The sequence below is a fragment of the Tinamus guttatus genome, unplaced genomic scaffold, assembly GCF_059628265.1.
Source record: "Tinamus guttatus ecotype Peru unplaced genomic scaffold, ASM5962826v1 Tinamus_guttatus_pri_ptg000592l, whole genome shotgun sequence".
NCBI classification, from domain to species: domain Eukaryota; kingdom Metazoa; phylum Chordata; class Aves; order Tinamiformes; family Tinamidae; genus Tinamus; species Tinamus guttatus.
Window position 1 is genome coordinate 687,150 of NW_028289126.1, and position 18,152 is coordinate 705,301.

Below are 18,152 nucleotides of genomic sequence, written 5' to 3' on the forward strand. Positions count from 1 at the left end.
GTGCGAGAAGGGGGGGATGGAAATTATCTCTCTCCGGGAGAAGGAGATCAAATCACTGCTTATGAGGAGTGAAAGATGGGGTTTGTAAATACATTATTTTGACCTGTGAAGAGCCCACCTCAGTCGATGCAGTGAGTGAAATCCGTACTTCAGGAGGCACAGACACTCGGTGCTCTCCAGGCTGCTTTGGTCTTTGCTCTGCCGCTGGTCTGTGGTGCCATGAAGCCAAGCTTTTGTTGCTCGCGTGTGGGTGCACATCAGCACCTCTGCTTTGATTATGCCAGTATTTTTGGTCAGATGGAACTGATTTTTATCTTCGCCTGGCTGATGAACTCAGGACATGTAGTATGTATAGAAATTTGGATTATGGATTGATTGCTTGGGTATTTCTGGGAGAGAGACTCAAATGGAGATGAAGAAAATGGGAATGAAGGGGGAAAAAAAGAGAAATGTAAAAATGTGTAAGAGAAAAAGGGAAATGTGTAAAAATAACTAGCTAAAGTCAGCATCCTCATTTGGAACTGGCCAAGTCTGGCTCAAGATGCTTTTCATGCCACCATGTTTGCCAGTTGTCTCTTAGTTGAAGGCACTCAGGAAGAGAAAGGAAGCTTACAGAAAGGAAGGTGCTGCTTAAGGAAGCTTGTTAAAAGCTGAGCCAAGGTTTATCTCATTTAACATTTCTTATTTGAATCCACTGGTTTTCCTAGTATTTTGTAGTAGAATGATCATTCTGCTTTATTTTTATCATTACTTATTTGAGAGTTTTTTCACCTCTGTTAAAATGATCTCATGGTCAAGACTAAAATTCAGGAGTTTTGAGTACCTCGCTCTTCTAATCGGTGCTAGCGCAGAGATTCGGTGTAGAAGACTGAATGCATTGAAACTGTGTCCACTTACCAGCTTTTCTTTTCTTGATAAAAGTGATGAAGCATCAAATAATTTTAAAATTATAAACAAGGTTAATTGAGAACTACCCTTCAGTAAACATTGCATTCATTCCTTACGGACAAACGTACACTGTAACTGCACCTACCATGTCCATCCCTATTAAATGAATACACCTTTTTTTTATACTAACTCTGCCTGGCAAGTGAATAATTCATATCTTCAATTCTACATTTTTCCTCTGTGGTTACAACCAAAATTACACAGACTCCCTGTGTGGAATTATGTCTTGAACTGCCCTGCCCCAAGGTATTTTGAAGCTTTTGTCCTCAGTGATACGTGTTATCTCACTCGCTGCCTGCTAGAGTTGCCTGGAAGCTCTTGCTTACTGTGCCAGCCCGAGGTGCCGCTGAAGTCCTGCTCTTTGGCCAGCTAACCAAGCAGTGGTGGTGTGAAGGGCAGGCTGTGATGCGAGCCCTCCCCACATCCTAGCCGACAGGTCGTTATTACAGCGGGGAGATAAGGGAGCAGGTCCCTCCCGGGCGAGGAACGGGGGGGTTGTGTTTCTCTTGGCAGGCTGAAGCTGTTGTCAGCCCTCAGTCCCAGCCAAAACCCAGGGAGCTTTGAGTTGACCTGAGCCGTTTCTCAAAGGTTTGGGGGAGCTCTGATATTTTTTTCGTATTGTTTTAGTTATATTCCTCCATGTTCGGAGCGCCATGTTAGACCTTCCACATTTCAGACTTACTTGTGAAAGGATTTCTCATCAGCTAATAGTCCCTATTTCAAAAAAATCTTTATTGGTTGGGTTAAGATCTGAGCTCAGATGTGTGATCACATAAGGGAAAATTCCTTGGAGACTTGGGGTGGAATGGAGCCCCCTCCTTAATATTTTTGTCTAACATATGTCACTGTATTAAAAATAATTACTTTGGTTCCTTAGGGGGGAAGAGGAAAGGGTTTTTTTTTAACTTGAAATTCTGTGTTGAGTAGGCAAATAAACTCCTGAGATTGCTTTCATTTGGAAAGGATATTTTAAAAGGTACCTTTACTTGAATGTTGGCCAGTTTAATTTAGATTATTGCTTCTGCCAATTAAGCTGGCGTTGGGCTGCAGTTGTCTCATTAGCAATGTGGCAAGTGATGAACTTGGATGTGCGGAGGCCAGACGCTCACCTGGGAAACCCACCGAGCCCCTGTGCAGCTTTTGTGCCGGGAGAGAAGGTTAAGGGGGAGCGGGAGGAGTGCTTTAAATGGTCTAAAACTGTGTTCCCATGAGGTGATCTGGTTCTTGGGTTTTCCTGTTGAAATGTTCCAACCTTTTTTTGTTTTGAGGCAGAATTTCCTCTTCAAAACTAATATGATTTAATGTGAACTTTTAAATAGAAAAGGGGGTAGAGTGGAAGGCAGTAAGGATAGGGTAAAATAATTCAAAAAAAAATTATTAGTACCTGTTGGTGATGCTTCATCTGCTGGGAAACGATCAGTTGATTTGTCCAGTTATACAAGTTTGAGTTCGCTGAACTGATTTTAGAATTAAAGATAATTTCCTGCAGTAGAAAATGCTGCCACTTTTGGATAGGTGAAGGCTTCTCAACTAAATATCACCAAAGATCAAAACATGAGACTGAAAAAAAGACCTTGCTGTGAGAACTGAGGAATTTTTGTGTAATTTATTTTTTTTCTTTTTACACATTTCATACCTCAGTTATACAAGTGCGCCTGTGTCATCTGTTCTGTGCCCAGAGTTGGCACAAATTAATTTCTACACAGGAAGGGAGGAAAATGTTACCTTTTTATAATATTTTTTTTCCATTTAATTTAAATTCACTTTGGATTTTATTGTATCAGCTGCCTGCAAATACTTCTGCTGTGGACAGCAGTGCACAAGGCTGACTGCTGCGTTCTCTCCCGTTACGTGGCTCTGTATAATATTTGCAGCCAGCGGGAAGGGGTTTTAAATGTTACGTAGAAATAGCTGTTCCACCAAGTATTCAATAATACGTACCTGAAAACTGACCCAGAAAAGAGTAATGAAAATGTTTGCAGTGAATGGAAGAAGAGAAGTTAGGCGCTCGTTGCTGCGCGGACGGGCTGCCCGGCGCTGCCGCTCCTGCTGCCCGTGTGCTGGCGGCTGCGCGTGCCCGGGCCGCGCGGCGCAGGGAGGCCCTCGTGGCACTGCCGTGGGCCCCGGGCCGGGAGAGCAGACCCGTTGCAGCCTCTAGCGGGCTCCTGTTGCTGCTGTGCTTAGGCCTGGTGGGAAGGAGAATGGTGACTCAAGCTAAACAGAGTGGAAGTCATTGCCCGGGGTGGCAGGAGGGGACACGAGAGGTTTGTGGTTGGGAGATTCATTCCTGCTGGAGGCGGCTGGCCGGCTCTTGGCAGCAGGAGGGGTTTGGTGTGGGTGGGAGGAGGAAGGTGGAAATGATGTGGCACGTGGTGGGCTGCTCACGGAGGGGCCGCAGCGGCCGCCTCCTTGACAGTCCCAGCACCTCCTCGAGAAGCTCATCTGATCCACGGTGACGAATCTGGGCCCCTCTTTAGCAGGAAATTCAACCTGTTAATTTATTTGCAGGCAAACAGTGAAAGCTGCTGGGTTTGTAATCAGAGGCCCAGGAGACTGGCAACAAGGTTGAGAAAATATTTTAGTTGTTAGTAAAGAGTCCTGCTATCTTGCCGAGACCTAGGGAGACTGTGCATTGTTCTTTACCATTAACTCCTCGAATTTGTCCGTCTCTAGCAAGATTTAGCAGTGCAAATTTCCCTTCCCCTACTGGCAAAAGACACTTCAGTCATGGTACTAATGTGATTTTGTCATGGCATTTTGTTGCATTTGCTAATATTTTCCCTTTCTATATGTTACTCAAAAGAATTTTCTCGTACTCAAAAGATATTTCAGCCATGACATTCATCTCATTTAAATATGGCAGAAGGTGGTGTGAGGCACAGGCCATGGCCTGTGACATCTCCTGTAAGCTCAGGAGAAAGCTCAGGCCGTTCACACCTTCGAGCTGGTACCTTCATTCCGTGGCTGTTGGTGAAGAGTTTGTTAGCAGAGCCTAGTGACGGAGCAGCTCCATTGCAACCGAAACCTTAGGTTTTGTGAATGAACGCTGCTCTGTCAACATTCCCACCGGAGGGGACAAGCATTTGGGGAAGCTTTTGGACCCTTGCTCTTAACTAAGTCTTTGAGCAGGTGTTTGGGGCTTATTGGCAGCAGCATGTGAACAGTTGTTGCCTCTTCTGTATTTCCTATAGGTGTTGAAGAAAGACTTAGACCTCTAGATCTTTAGACATCTAGGTTTCCAGTTCTCTTCTTCAGACAAGTGATGAAAATCATTCACCTTGTAGTAGGTAAAGAAGGTAAGAGAGATTTGGGACCATCAGCAATAAAAACAATTACTGTCCATGAAGGCTGGACAGAACTTGGATTTTCAGCAAGATCTGGTTGGACATCTTTTCAAATGTCTTGTGAGCACCATATTTAGTCTAGAGCAGTGTTCCCATAGAAGAGCATTTTCCATTAAATCTTATTGATTCATTGATCATTTATGCACTTATGTAACACTTACATTATTCTCCTGGATTGTGGTTTTACTGGTGTGGCACTGGCAGTGGTCACATTGACTGGGTCCCATATTGCATGAGGAGCTCTGCAAATCAGTCACCCTGTGATAAACTGTCTGCCAGGGCCGTCAGCTGGGAAACATAAGAGTTGTTTTAATGCTGATGGAGGTAATCTGATTGTATTTCTATCACCCCAAAACTCAAGTCTGAAAAACAAGAAAACAATAATTTCAGCAAGTTTTAGTGTCTTCGTTATTTTAGAAAACTCAGAATTTGGAGGATAATTGGAACGAGTTTCTACTCGTTCAAAAAAAGCCTCTCTCTTTGCAGTTTCTACCTGGCTTAAGACCTGCACTAGGAAGCAACTAATAATATTTAGCCTCCAAGCAAACAACAGACTTTGGGGAGCAAAGTAGACTTCTACGACAACAAACCCCACAAACCTCCTCTTTGCTTGGCAATTGCTGTGTGTGGAGCACTCGCCGTGCTGCCGTTTGCCCTGGTTGCTTGTGTGGACGAGGAGAGATCTCACTGAGATCACTCTGCTTCCTCGGATGGGTGAATTCTTCACATCCGTGTGCACGCAGTGTCTTTGTCTTCCTACATAAGACTCTGGCAAGTGTTGTTGTCTGTGTCTTTTTAGTCTCCTTACTATGATGTTCTTAGTTCAAGTCCCAGTCAGTTATTGTGGATTTGTGCTACACAGGAAACCTTTGGCAGCAGTGGAGGTTGTACCAGATGGTGGGAAGCAGGAGTCCCTGCTGCATTTCAGGGATTTGCAAGTGTTGCTACGCTGTGCTAAATAAGGCACCATCCAGGTGTATCTCTACTTAAGCATCTGGTGGGAGGTAATAAAGGAGAGGGAGCCAAACTCTTGCCAGGGGTGCCCAGTGAGAGGACAAGAGTCAACGGGCACAGGCCGAAACACAGAAGTGCTGCTTTAGTGTAAGAACCGAATGGAGCACGGCCCTGGGCCACGTGCCGTGGCCGAGCCTGCCGGAGCAGCGCGTTGGACCTCGGCATCTCCAGAGGTTCCTGCCAACCCCACCTGCTCCGACCGCGTGATAGTTGTGGAACGAGAACGCGGTGCTGAGAGCACTTGGCTGCGCCCTGCTCCGTGGCGCGCGGGTCGCGTCCCGGGTACGGGCGCTCCCCGCCGGCTCACGAGAGCGTTCGCGGGGCTGCCAGCGCTTGGGATCTTACGGAGCCTCGGGGCGGCTGGTGCTGTCCCTTCACCTCCCCGTTCCCAAAGCCTCGATCCCGTGAGAACTGCAGTCACTGTGTAAATAAGCAGTGAGTTTCTGGGAATGCACAAAGCACAATTTACATGTGCTGTGAAACCGCCAGATCCGAATGCGGAATAGCTCTTCCCACTCTTCGCAGTGTGCACACAAATTTGTCTTTCCAATTATTATTTTTTTTCTTTCTGTCTTCCCATCTTCTGTTCACAAACTGGCTAATGTGAAGGGTCCACAACAGATCTGGTGGCTTTGTCAGGAAATAGGCTCAGTTCTAGGAAGATGTGGGCTAAGAAAACAAATCTGGGTTCCTCTCAGAATAACGTGGGCCCATCCTCATCACCAGAGGAGATTGTTTTCTGGAGTCTGGTGGCTGTTCCTGCTTGCTCTGAGTCATCTCCACTCGTGGGGACCTGCAGGCTTTTTTCTCTTTTTGCTTTCTGTTGATAGGAAGCGTAGCACGGTTCAGTAACCAGTAAAGCTTTATTTAGACTTGTCAGAAATTCAAGACTGTTGTGCTTTTCCTTGGAAGAAAAAGAGGGAAATGAGGAACCTGGGAACCAGGTTATTGATTGAGGTCGGATTCAGTGATGGGGAAAAAAAAAAAAAAAAAAAAGCTTGAATATAGTGTCATGTGCCTGAATTTACAGTGCTGCCCAAATTAGGGATACTGAATTTCTGGCAATAGGGTTGTTTAAAAGTATTTTGAGAAGAAAGACTGCAACCTTAGAATACCCTTCTCTGTGTCGCCTGTAAGTTAATTTCTAAAGGAAGGGTAGGGTTTGTCCCCTGATGGTTGCTCCTGTGGGAGTTATGAGGAAGGCCCACGTCTGAAGACTGACAAAGCCTCAGCCTGTTGCATATTCTCATATATAGATGCATGTATATGAATTAATATATCTATCTATAAATATATATATATATATAAATGTAGCCTTGCTTGCCATTGATAATTATTTAGTATAAGAATTCTAGACAGCAAGACTTACCCAGTTTAAATGGTTTAAGGTGGATCTAGTTCTTAGCTGATGGCCGTTAAAGATGCCAGCAGAGTGAAGCCCGTGGTGGTGTTTGACTTTGTCCAGATCTGGATATGCTGCTCCTCCAGCAATACAGCTGCAGAGAGCAAAGAAATGGAGCGTCAGGCTGCAGAGGCAGCAGCAGCTGCCGCTTCGCGTGCTGCATCCATGTGGAATCAGCGCAAGCGATCATTGCTTGGGGATTTCAGCAACAATCTTCTCCTCTCCTCGTTTATTTATGAGTTTCCACCCTGCTACTTTAATAGTTCCTCTTTTTTTTATCTTATTTTATGTTTTAATTTGTGTTTTACTTATTTTCCAGGGAGATTAACAACTGAATGTTTGGTGAGAGAAAAGACAAAAGTCAGGCCCAAAATAATCACGTAGCAAGTATCAATTTTGGTGGCCTTTATGCCAAGGACACGCCAGAAGGACACAGCCCCACTTTATGTGAAACTGAAGCAGTCAAGCTGCATAGGCCAGGCTACAAAGCCACGCTCGGTGTGAGGCTCAGCGCTGAACGCGCGGGCGCTGGTTGGAGCACTCCGGTCCCGTGAGGAGGATGCCAGAGAGTTGGCCCATGCCGAGCGCGTCGCTGCTGCGTGGCCGTCCCGGCCGCCCCTGTGCTCCGGCGGCAGCGGGCAGCGAGCAGCAGCCACGCTGCTTTGCTGTGTCCCTACTAATTATTGGCTGTTTTTCAAACACAATGGGGCTTTGGAAGATGAAATAAATGACTCCGAAATAACAAGCTTTAGAAAACGTTATTTAATTTATGGGTTCATTCTGTTCTCTCTCTCTCTCTCCCCCTCTTTTTTTTTTTTTTTTTTAAAGAAGATCTTTATTCATTTAGGGTAGCAACTTAGTGCTTATGTTAAATTAATCTAATAAAAGCCAGGGTCCTCACGTAACGTTTCCCAAATGCGAAGCAGCATCTGTTACACAAGGCCCAGTCTTCCCAGGGTAAATCGTGAACCTGACGCCGGGCAGTGCGAGGCAGCGAGCTGCCCAGTGTGTGCTCTCCGCGTCCGGCGGCAGGAGCGCGGCGGCAGCCTCGGCGCTCCGGAAAGCCGGCCCGGCAGCTCCCCGGAGCAGCGCGGCGCCGCGGGAGGAAGCGCAGGCCGCGGAGCAGGGCGGGCGCCGCACGAGCGCTGCGCCTCGCTCCGCGCGGGCTCCAGGCTCCCGCCTGCTCCCGCACCACGTTACTCATCGCAGCGAGGAGGGAGGGGGCTCCTCCGTATTGGCAGCGCCCTCGGATTACGCTCTTCCCGTCGCTAAATCACCGATAGGTCAACTGCCATAACAGAGGCTCCCTCGCAGGGGCACTTAATTAATTAATGTTTGTAAAGTGCTTTGGGATCCTCCCAGCAAAGGCGCTTTACAAGTGCAAAGGAGGATTATGCTGATTATTTTTTTCCATCTATTCTTACCCCAACATGCCGCTGATTGCAATTCAATAGAATAATATGGTCACCCTTACAATGAGAGGCAAAGGCAGTATAATATAATAAGTGCCATAGGAGCTTGGAAAAGCAGCTCGATAATGTAATACCAGAATTAACACCGTCCTGTTGCTATTTTATCCTTTCTGCTTGAAAAGTCTTTCCCATTGCTGGCTTAATAATAATAACTGCAAACGGTGCCTTGGTGCCGTTGCGGTTTGATGAACTGCAGCCAGGCCCAGGTTGGAAGCGCAGGCTGAGTCATTAAGCTGCGGGGTGGCGATTTCCTGCAGACCGATTTATGGAGAACTAATTCCGTGTACTCCTGATCTGGGACAGGCAGGTTATGTTTGCTTATTCTGCAGAAAATGTGAGTTTTTCATGTTTTGCATCCTGGGTCCAGCTGGGTTAGCTCTGACAAACGCTCTTTGCTTAATAAAGCTTGGTAAGGAGAGGGAATCCTTCGCAATCCTCCTCTTCCTCTCTAGCGATATAGCAAGAATTCCTCCTCTTCCTTCCTTTGTATATATTTGGGCAAGTTTTGCTGATGTTTTGTTTTACAGCTGTCCCCCAAAAAATGTTGAGGTAAGGACAGGGATGCTAATGTGAACATCCAAAAATGTCCTTGGTTTGGTCCTGTGACTTAATTTTAGCCCTAGCTGATTAACATTTTAGGGAAGTTGTATTAATCCCTCGTCACCTATGCACAGCTATCCACTGAGGCTGCAATTCGTAGTTTCTGAAAGATGAAATCAGGAATCTAGCCATGGTGGCGGGCAAGGGGTGGCTTGTGAAGGAAGCTAGTAATGGCAGGAAGCACATTTGGGCCTTCTCCTCTTGGCTGCAAAAGAGCAACGTGGAAGCTCTTCTGCCTCTAAGGATTTGAATTTTGCAGTGGTGATGGGCTCACGTGTCCAGGCTTTCATGAGATGCTCCAGGAGCTACTTCACTCTTAAAAGTGGAACAGCTTTTCACACGGACACATTAAACTCCGCTAGAGCTTAAGAGTTTTTACAAAAATAACTGTCCGTGTACATGGGGGTGCAGGACCTGGAGCTCGTTCTACTCATGGCCAACACATGTCCTGGACTGTGAAGCGTGTTGTTTTAAACCCCACGTGTGGAGTTCTGAGAGCGGCTGTACCCTGCTGCATGACTGTCTTCCAGCTTGGAAAGACCGAGTGTAGCCCATAAGTAAATCACCTCCATGCGCAACGTAAGCTGTGTCAGATTGCAAAGGGTCTTCGGGTTAGCTGTGTTATTTGGGAAAGCAGCTTTTTGTCTTTTTGCTTCTTTATGGCCGTGTTTAACGCCGTTATTCCAGAAGTCTGCTTTAGCCCCCCGAGCTGTGCAGAAGTTCACACCACACGCCATTCAAGAGCCAACAGGCAACGTGAATAAAAGAGGGTTTGAAGGGCTTTCTTCTGAGGGAAACTATTTGTTGTTTATTGTCTCTGACTAGCTGGCTGCATTCAGCCTTGTCCCATGGGTCGCTGAGAGCTGTTCCGGTGTAGGAGCATTTCTGCAGCCTGCGCAAGGTTTGGACTCTGCTGAACTTTCCTTGCAAACAAAAAACCAAAAGCCCCAGCAGATCATTGATAAGTGTAGGAGACCTAGACGTGTCGACCGAAGCAGTCTGTGGACTTGAGACAGATGTGCGTGCGGGTTTCCCGAGCACTCCTGTCTGCTGGCTGTTGTCTCCATGCAGTGCTGAGAAGCTCTGGAGCCCACAGGGGAGCAGCATCCTTGGAGCAGTGACAGCTTCTTGAACACCCGACAGTGCCCTTGCTTTTTTTCCTTACCACTCCAAAATCTTGGGCTGTGACAGAGTAGCAGCTCAGCCAGGTCGGAGTGACTTCACCAAAGTCCCCAGCCCCATGGCCTGGATCAGTGAGAGAAGAAGGGCACGTGGAAGGGACCCCCTGTTACCAGGGGCTCTCGTCCACACCTGGATGAGAAGAGGACCTTTAGCTGGGGGAATATTCTGGTTCACTCAAGTTTTCCTGAGGAGTTACTCAGAGACCAGTCTTCTAGCGTGCTGAGAGTTGCTTAGCTCGCCACGTTGGCATCATCTTCCCAGCTGCAGCCCAAGTGTTGCCTCAAATACAGCACCAGGTGCCACCAAACCGACCACCTGTGAGGTCTGCTGAGGAGGTGGGTGGAAACCACGGCCCCTGGCTGTCCTTCGGACCAGCTTGGCGTGCTCTGGAGGAAGAGAAGACCTTCCACACGGCGCATCCCAGTGGCACCATTGCACCGCGCGCTGGCTTTACCTGAAAGCCCCTTGGTTTGGGGGCAGGTTTGCCTGCAGGGGCGACCCCTGCTCTCTGTGTGCTCTGCGCCGGCCGCCTCCGCTGAGCCAGGGTGGAGCCGCTCGGGAAGCGCTGCCGAGGCACATGGCCCTTGCAGGGCGCGTGCGACGCTTCTTTATTCAGTTACATGAGGGTTGGCGTGGTTAAGGCGCGGGAAGGCACGGTTCTACGGAGCTGCTGGGGGCTTCTGGAGTCTTAGGTGATTTTCATAGAATCATAGAATCATAGAATCATAGAATGCTTAGGGTTGGAAGGGACCTCTAGAGATCATCTAGTCCAACCCCCTGCATACACAGGGTCACCTAGAGCACGTGGCACAGGACTGCGTCCAAACGGGTTTTGAAGATCTCCAGAGAAGGAGACTCTACAACCTCTCTGGGCAAATTTTGCTTTAGGTTATTATATAGCAGAAGGGGGCGAAGGAAGTCAGCAGCTAAACTGTGTTTTCCCAGCGTGTATTTCACTCAGTGGACCCCTGATGCTCATTTCATGACTAATATATGCTGTACTATATATGCATTTCTTGTTGTCACCAGAGATAGCATTAAGTAAACTATCCCCTTAAGAAAAACAGCTTTTCTTGGCAAGTGGAATATGACTCGAGGAGCCAGCTCTGGAGACATACGGTGCTGTGAATGAGCGCTGTGTGTTACTCTACTGGATCTGAGTCCAGGCACTATTTATACTGCAGCATATTCAGCACCAGATTGTTAAATCTTAATACTGAAACAGTGCATCATTTAAATGTTTTTGTTCTGTTTATGTCCCATTTTCAAGCATTGGATATCAAGCAACACTTAGTAACTTTTTGTTTCATTTGGACAAGATCTCCCCTTGCCAGAAGCCTTCTAATCTGCTCTTGAAATCTTAGCCCATCTGTACCAGCTACTGAAGATGAACAAGGTCTCTTCCCACTTCCCTCTGTGTGTGGTGGGGGTACGTTGTAGTTCAGTACGGCAGTGGCAAATGCAAACACTGGAGCCCTACAGAAGGGGAGCTGTAGTAAAATGATCTCCTCGGCACAAGTAGGAATGAGAAAAAATGCTCTGTAGCAGGTATTTCGTGTGCTCCTGTTGTTGTCCTCGTGCAAGGAGCTGCTGTTTCAGCAGCACTGCTTTACGATGAGGTTTGGGAGATTAGGATAAAAGGTCTTTGGCATTAATTCCAGTATGGTTAAATCCAGTGTTGGTGAAGCACCAGGAGTGGCAAGTGAGGGGAGAGGGTTGAAGCTTCCTGGCCTTGCAGCATTCTTCCAGCTCTCCAGCGAGGTTTGTTCTTGGAGGTTTTTGGGGCCTCGCCGGAGGCCGTTCCTGGCCATCGGGCACTGCTGCTGGCGCGGGCGGCAAGTGTCCAACATGGACAACACCTCTGCCCCAAGCGGTCTGCCAGCCAGGCTTGGACCCCAGGCCGGCCAGGAGAGGCCATGGACCCTAGTAAAGAAGGAGCAGAAGTGAAAGGTGGACCTTAACACCCCACTGCCCAGATTTTTGTGGATCTGTGATTAACTTCCAGTTCTTATTCACAAATAAAAGCAACCGTCTGCCTCGGGCACCTTGTAGCTGGGAATGGACTCTACCTGCTTTGTGGGTTTCTGGTACCAGTCCCCCCGCGAATCATACCTTGGTTCAGTGCAACTGTGTGCTGAGACCCACACGTGGACATTTTCTTGTTCAAGTCAAAAACAATACATTTATTTACTGAAAAGTTTCGTAGGTCACAAAATCAGCACTGCAGAGTATTTAAAGCTTGTTGTAACTTAGAAAACCAGGCTTCAGTGGCATGAGCAAAGAGGTGAAGGGAGGAAGCACCCCGTGTTGCTTCAAGGTAATTTAAGAACATTAGTAACTCTCTGCTAGGAATTTAAGACCTATTCTTACTCTTCTCCCTGATTTGCTTCAAGAGTTGGCATAAAACATCTTTTCCAGCAAGATTTCAACGTCTCAAGACTGTTCTAAATGTTCTCTGAATGTTCTAAATAGACAAACTTATCAAAGGGTTTAGTAAGCAGCTGATAAAATATAAAATGTTTCTTTCTTGTGTGTTTTTTCTTCAGGAATAATCAAGCTTGGGAGGTGGAATCCTCTCCCTCTCAGTTATGTGACTGATGCGCCAGATGCGACAGTAGCCGACATGCTGCAAGATGTCTATCATGTTGTGACACTGAAAATCCAATTACAAAGGTGGGTGTTTCTGAACATCTGTCCTTCCCTATTCTCTGAGCTGCTCCGTCAATCACAGCATTACTACAGAGATTAGCACATCCTGTCTTCATTAATTTCTAGGGTTTTGATGAAATGAAAAGAAAAGTGAAGAGAATGGTTGGTCACCTGGCAGCTTTTTGGTGCGTGGTCCAACAGATTTTGTGTGTTTTTGGAAGTAGCAGTATGGTAGCAGGTTGCAGAGGGTGGGAACTCGGAACGGTGGAGTAAAGATCTGAGGCCTTTAAAAGCAGGCCTTTCCACAGATCTTTCCACAGTCCTTAATTTAGTGGGTCTTTCAGGCCTTGCGTATATGGAAAAGCAACATCTTGCCTTTTTCCAGGGGTTACATTGTGAGAATCCGTGATTTTTCTTGATGGTTGCTGCAACAGGGGAGGAGAACAGTTTATTCTCTTCCCTTTTGCTGGACGTGGTCTTTCCAGCAGAAAAGCAAGGAAGTGAGGCAGGGATCATTAAGTGCATCTCCATTTGGCCTCTGGAAAATATTTTCCTTCCCTGATTGCTAGTTCTGATGGGCAAAGCAAAAGCTGCTGGTACCTGTACAGCACGCTGCCCTCTTCCCTGCTCTGTGCACTTTTCCCTGGCCTTTCTCTTTACTGGCCTTGGAGAAGGTCTGAGCTAGTTACTGCTCTGTGTGTAGCTGTGGGCAGCCACAGGCGGCCCGTGGCAATGCCCAGGAGCACTGGTGAGCATCTCTCACGCTGTCTGCTCTAATTCTATGCCCAGGACACGGCAAGGAGGAAAGGCAAAACATCATGGATAATAATTCGCTGGTGGTTCCCCGATGCTCAGTCTGAACAAGGTCGAGGTCTGTTTGGAAGAGCGTTGGTGTCCCTGGGTGGCAGGTGCTTACCCACCTGCAGCTCACGTCGTTTTGGAAGTAGCTGGTGCCTCGCTGTGGGGAGCCTCCCGGACAGCAGCATTTCTGCTGCGATTTCTGGTCGTGTTTGAGCTAACAGGCTGGCCCCTGCTTTTATGCACTGTTATTGTCTTTACGTTCGAGGAAGCTGCTGTAGATGAGCTGCTAGCGCCTGCGCAAGTCTAGTGTGCAGTGTCTCGTGTCCCCAGGCACCTGAGCTACTGTGTGGCCTGCTGTCACTTCTGTGTCACCAGTGGGTATCGGCCCAAGATCAAGGTCTCGTTCGTTATCTTCAAAGTGCTGGATGCAATGTAAATAAACACAGCCCGAAACTTGGAGGTAGAGATGATCACCGACTACTCAAGCTCCTCAAGCACAGCTCAACTTTCAACTGGGAGGGTAGAGCCTGTGCAGGCAGGAAGCAGAGCTGCCCTCGAGGCTGTTAGGGCCCATCTGCAGCTCGAGCAACAAGGACAGGCTGTCCCCACCCTGCTGGGGTGCTGCTTGGGTCTGTCCCAGCTGCGGGGACACAGACCGTGAGCTTGTTAAATTAAAAGGAGCACATGCCACGTGAAGACGAAGGCTCCGCTGCCTGTGCGATTCCTGTAGAACAAAAGTGAGAACGAGCTGCATGGGACAGACGTTGGGCATATGGCCTAATGCATTTCCGAAAGGCCCTCAGATACCTTAGAGACGAGGGCAGCATAAGAACCTGTATGAAATCCAATTGTTTTTTTCAGGCCTACTGCTAAAAGCCTTGCTTCCACGCAGTGAGGACCCTCATTGTTTAGTGATTTTGTTCATGCAGAGTATGTATTTATTTTTCCATACCAGCCCGATGGTCTGTCTGGAGAGAGTGCCTTTGCAAAGCCGTCTCTGCGGCCTCCCCTACGCAGGGCTGCTTTGCTCTGTGCCGGGAGCCCCTGAGGAGATGGCCGTTCCTTGGGTTGAGCTGCCTGTCTGCTGGGAGTGCAGTGTGGCGGGGAGGGCGCGCGGAGGGACCCACCTGGGGGCATGGGCCGAGCAGTAGTGTCTGCGCGGGCGATTTCTCCTTTTCTGGCTTCGTAGATCTACTGTTTCTATCTGCTTTGTGCTTTAACAGTTGCTCAAAGTTGGAAGACTTGCCAGCAGAGCAGTGGAACCACGCCACAGTTCGCAATGCCTTAAAGGAACTGCTCAAAGAGATGAATCAGAGCACACTAGCCAAAGAATGCCCTCTCTCCCAGGTCAGTGGTTTTACCAGGCTCACGGAAGGCCACGTTTACGAGATCCAGAGTCCATATTTGTTCAGTATATTGCTTTGTCTAAATAATTCCAGAAATATTGGACTCTTGTTTCCTTTAGAAAGGAGAAAAGCTAATTAAGAAAAAGAGTATCTTTGTGTTTTATTTGTGGGTCTCCAGTTGAAAATATTGATGCTTTTCATCCTGCTGGTCAGAGGGGTGTAAATTCTTCATCTTGACCTTTATCTGCACCTTTTGCAATGGCCTTGAAGATCTGAAACTGCAAAATTTCAGCGGCTTCTCCCACTGGCAGAGACCTTCCTCCCCCACTAACCCAGGGGTAGCTCTTACCAGTTTCTGACTATGAGCAAATGTATGCATTTGTAACAGTGGTGCCCCAATTTCAAGGGAAAAGTGACAAAAATGTACATGTAATTATGTTTAAAAAAAGAACAAAACCTCACAGTCTCCTTCTTCCTGGCTGCTTCATAAGTGGCAATGATGTTATACCTAACCCGAGCAGGTTTCTGCTAGTAACCTGAACTCTATTTGTATGTCAGATTCTTGTAGCAAGAGATTCATGACGTTTTTATGGCTGGGACCCCTTTGCAGTTCTTCAGACCCGAACACTTCAGCACCCAGACCCAGCAGGGTGCTGCTTTGCTAGGGCCAGGAGACATGTTGCCTTTCAAAATTGTAGTAGAATCTTAGTTTAGGTCAATCTGTCTCTTCAGTCTTAAAAAGCACACTTGTTAAAAATCCTTTGCATTTGCTGGCCCATATTCAAAATTTACACTCCCCTTGCTGCCCGTCTTGCATTGCAGTGCACAAGGCAAAGGTTCCCAAAACCAGAGACATTTTTTTCAGGTGTAACCAGGACAAATTTGCCATGCTATTTTACAATTGCATCTTAAGGGAAGGCACGAGGCTGCAGAGGTGTGATGCAGAGCAGAAATTAGGTCTTTGCACTCGTAGGAATCACTTTCCAGCAGACTTTGTTAATCATGTTGGGTCTGCAGAACTGGTAAGAACAGAAAGGGCATGTAAGGAAAAGCCTTATTTACCGAAGGAGTACTGGTGACTTTAGATATACACAGATCATAGGTGTGTTATACAAGAAAGTATTTTTCTTTTCACACAGTTTAAGTGTAATTTCTGTGAACAGAATCATCTGTGGGCTCTGCTCGGCTAATGCAGACTGCAGCATGTGGCCGTGTCTGCCGAGCACCCGCTGTAACTGAGCTGTGAATCATTTCATGTGCACACGTTCCCGCCGTGTCCAGGCCTTCCCCTTCCTCCCGCGCTTCCAGAGATACCAGCTGGAAACACGAGCACCTCTGGCCTTGCTCCTTCACAACCTCAGCCTGAAACCTGTTAGCAGGGCTGCTGAGGGCCCTTGCTCCAGTAGTTACTTGGTGGGCAAAGCTAAAGGCACATCCTTCTGGAGAAAACTGCACTTACTTGTTACGTTTAAGCACAAGTGATGTTTGGTGAGTGGTGACTAACCCCTGAACCAAGACTGTGATAGCACAGCTTCTATTATCATTATTATTATTGTTATTATTATTACTGTTGTTACTATTGTTACTGTAAAAAGTTTCAGTTGCTTTTGTTTTGTCTCGCAAAATGCAAAGGATACAATGGAAGGTTGTACAGGAGCTGTCTATTACCATCATCTGAATATGCCTCTAATACAATTCCTTCTCCCAAATCAGTTTTAAAAAAAATATCGTGCCAAATGTGAAATGTCATTACAACCCCCTTGTGGTTAATATATTATTGACAGCAGCAAATTACAGAGTGGCCTCTTAGGAGTTGAACTGCAGAGTAAATACTGCTGTTTATTAATGTGCTTGCAGTGCATCAAGTAGGGACGTGGAGAGGGGCAGCGCGGGGAGCTCCCTCCGCCGCCAGCGCCTGCCTCGGTGCAGGAGCTCTCCCTGCAGCCCAGATGGGCATCCTGATTGCCCCTAATGGGAAATGCAATCATTCACTTTGATTTAAAATTGTTCTGTTTTCTTCTGCTAGGTGTATTATGTGGCTGCAGCCTAGCTGCCCTTAGCATAAGGCTGCTGTTCAAACAAATAAATCCCAGTTACCCAAGTTGGGGGTGGCTGGTGGATAGGGGGAGTGTGCGTGGTGGAAGGAAATCCAATTACTAAGACATTTGCATCCTTGCCTAGAGACCTCTGTGTGTTGTGTAAGTCATCTCGGCGTTGCCCGTGTGCTTTGTGTCCTTGTTGGAGCAAGATTTCGTGGGGTGACACCGTGCCCTGTGGGTTTCCCCCTGGACTTACGGCACTGGGTTCCTGTGTGTGGGTGCTCCGCACGTGCTGGCCTGGGCCCCTTTCATCCACGTGCCTCGCACGGCCACGCTATAGCAGACGTACCTGCTGCTCCCTACAGCCTGTTCCATCTGTACGTTTATTCCCTGGAAAAATATATATTATTTACAAATTTCCAGCTACTCAATGCCTTTGAGCTTTTTGAACTGCTCAGTGCTGCTCAGTTCTTCTGAGGGGCTATTTCTTTTGGAGAGACCGCTAACAGAAACACCCCTGGGATTCTTTCCAGTTAAAAGGGAGGAATATTTTTCTTTGTAGTTTGAAGGTTGTCACAGATTTTGCCCCACTCCTATCTCTTGTTGAGCAGTGGAAGAGAATGTGTCCTAGGATTTTTCACCACTGGTGGATTTACTATTTCAGCTTACTCTTTAGTTTAAACTTTGCTTTCTCCAATGAAGTCAATGCTTTAATTTAGTCTGTGATATGTAATAGGCCCCAATTTCACTAATACCCATTTGTTGTAGAGCTAGAGAAATGGGGAGAAAGTGATGGAAAAATGAAGCTGTTGTATAACCAGAGCTAAGCGATTCTTGCATGCCTGACGAGTGGAGGAAATTCAACTAAAATGATGCTAGGAAAGTGCAGCGCGCTCGGTCTCTCCTCGGCAGGGGCCGTCCTCACCGTTCCCTGGCTGCCGCTGCTGGGTCGAGCGACGCGGGACGGGGCAGGATTTATGGGCAAGGGATTGTTGCTGACTCCCACGATGCTAGGTTTATGTCTCAAAATATTGATTTCAATTAGAAAATGGAATCCGAGTTTTAGAAATTGAAGTGGCCCCTCAGAAAGGCTCTTATTTCATGGCTTTGAGAACGTGCGGCAGTGCACCAGGGTGGCGTGCAAGCAGGAAAGTTAAAGGGAGAAGGCAGAAGAGCCTCTTTACTGAAAGAAAGGAAAAAAAGAAAGGAAGAACTAGCAGTAGGCAGTTTACTGTGCTGATTGTACTTTACAATCAAGGCTCGTGTGGAAACGCAGGGCCCTTATTTACCTCATTTGCCTTAGCTGTTGTTCTGCAGCGGGTGGCACGGGTGGTTCTCCCGTTCCTGGCCACGAG

The 18,152-nt window shown here is 47.3% G+C and overlaps 1 protein-coding gene across 1 annotated transcript in view; it reads left to right on the forward strand.

The window, feature by feature from the left end:
- SATB2 (SATB homeobox 2) overlaps window positions 1-18,152 on the forward strand; it is a 98,482-nt gene that overhangs the window by 26,352 nt on the left and 53,978 nt on the right. The window contains exons 4-5 of the mRNA XM_088534728.1: window positions 12,509-12,635; window positions 14,636-14,759. Coding sequence (XP_088390854.1) covers window positions 12,509-12,635; window positions 14,636-14,759 — 251 coding nt within the window. The remainder of the gene's footprint in view (window positions 1-12,508; window positions 12,636-14,635; window positions 14,760-18,152) is intronic.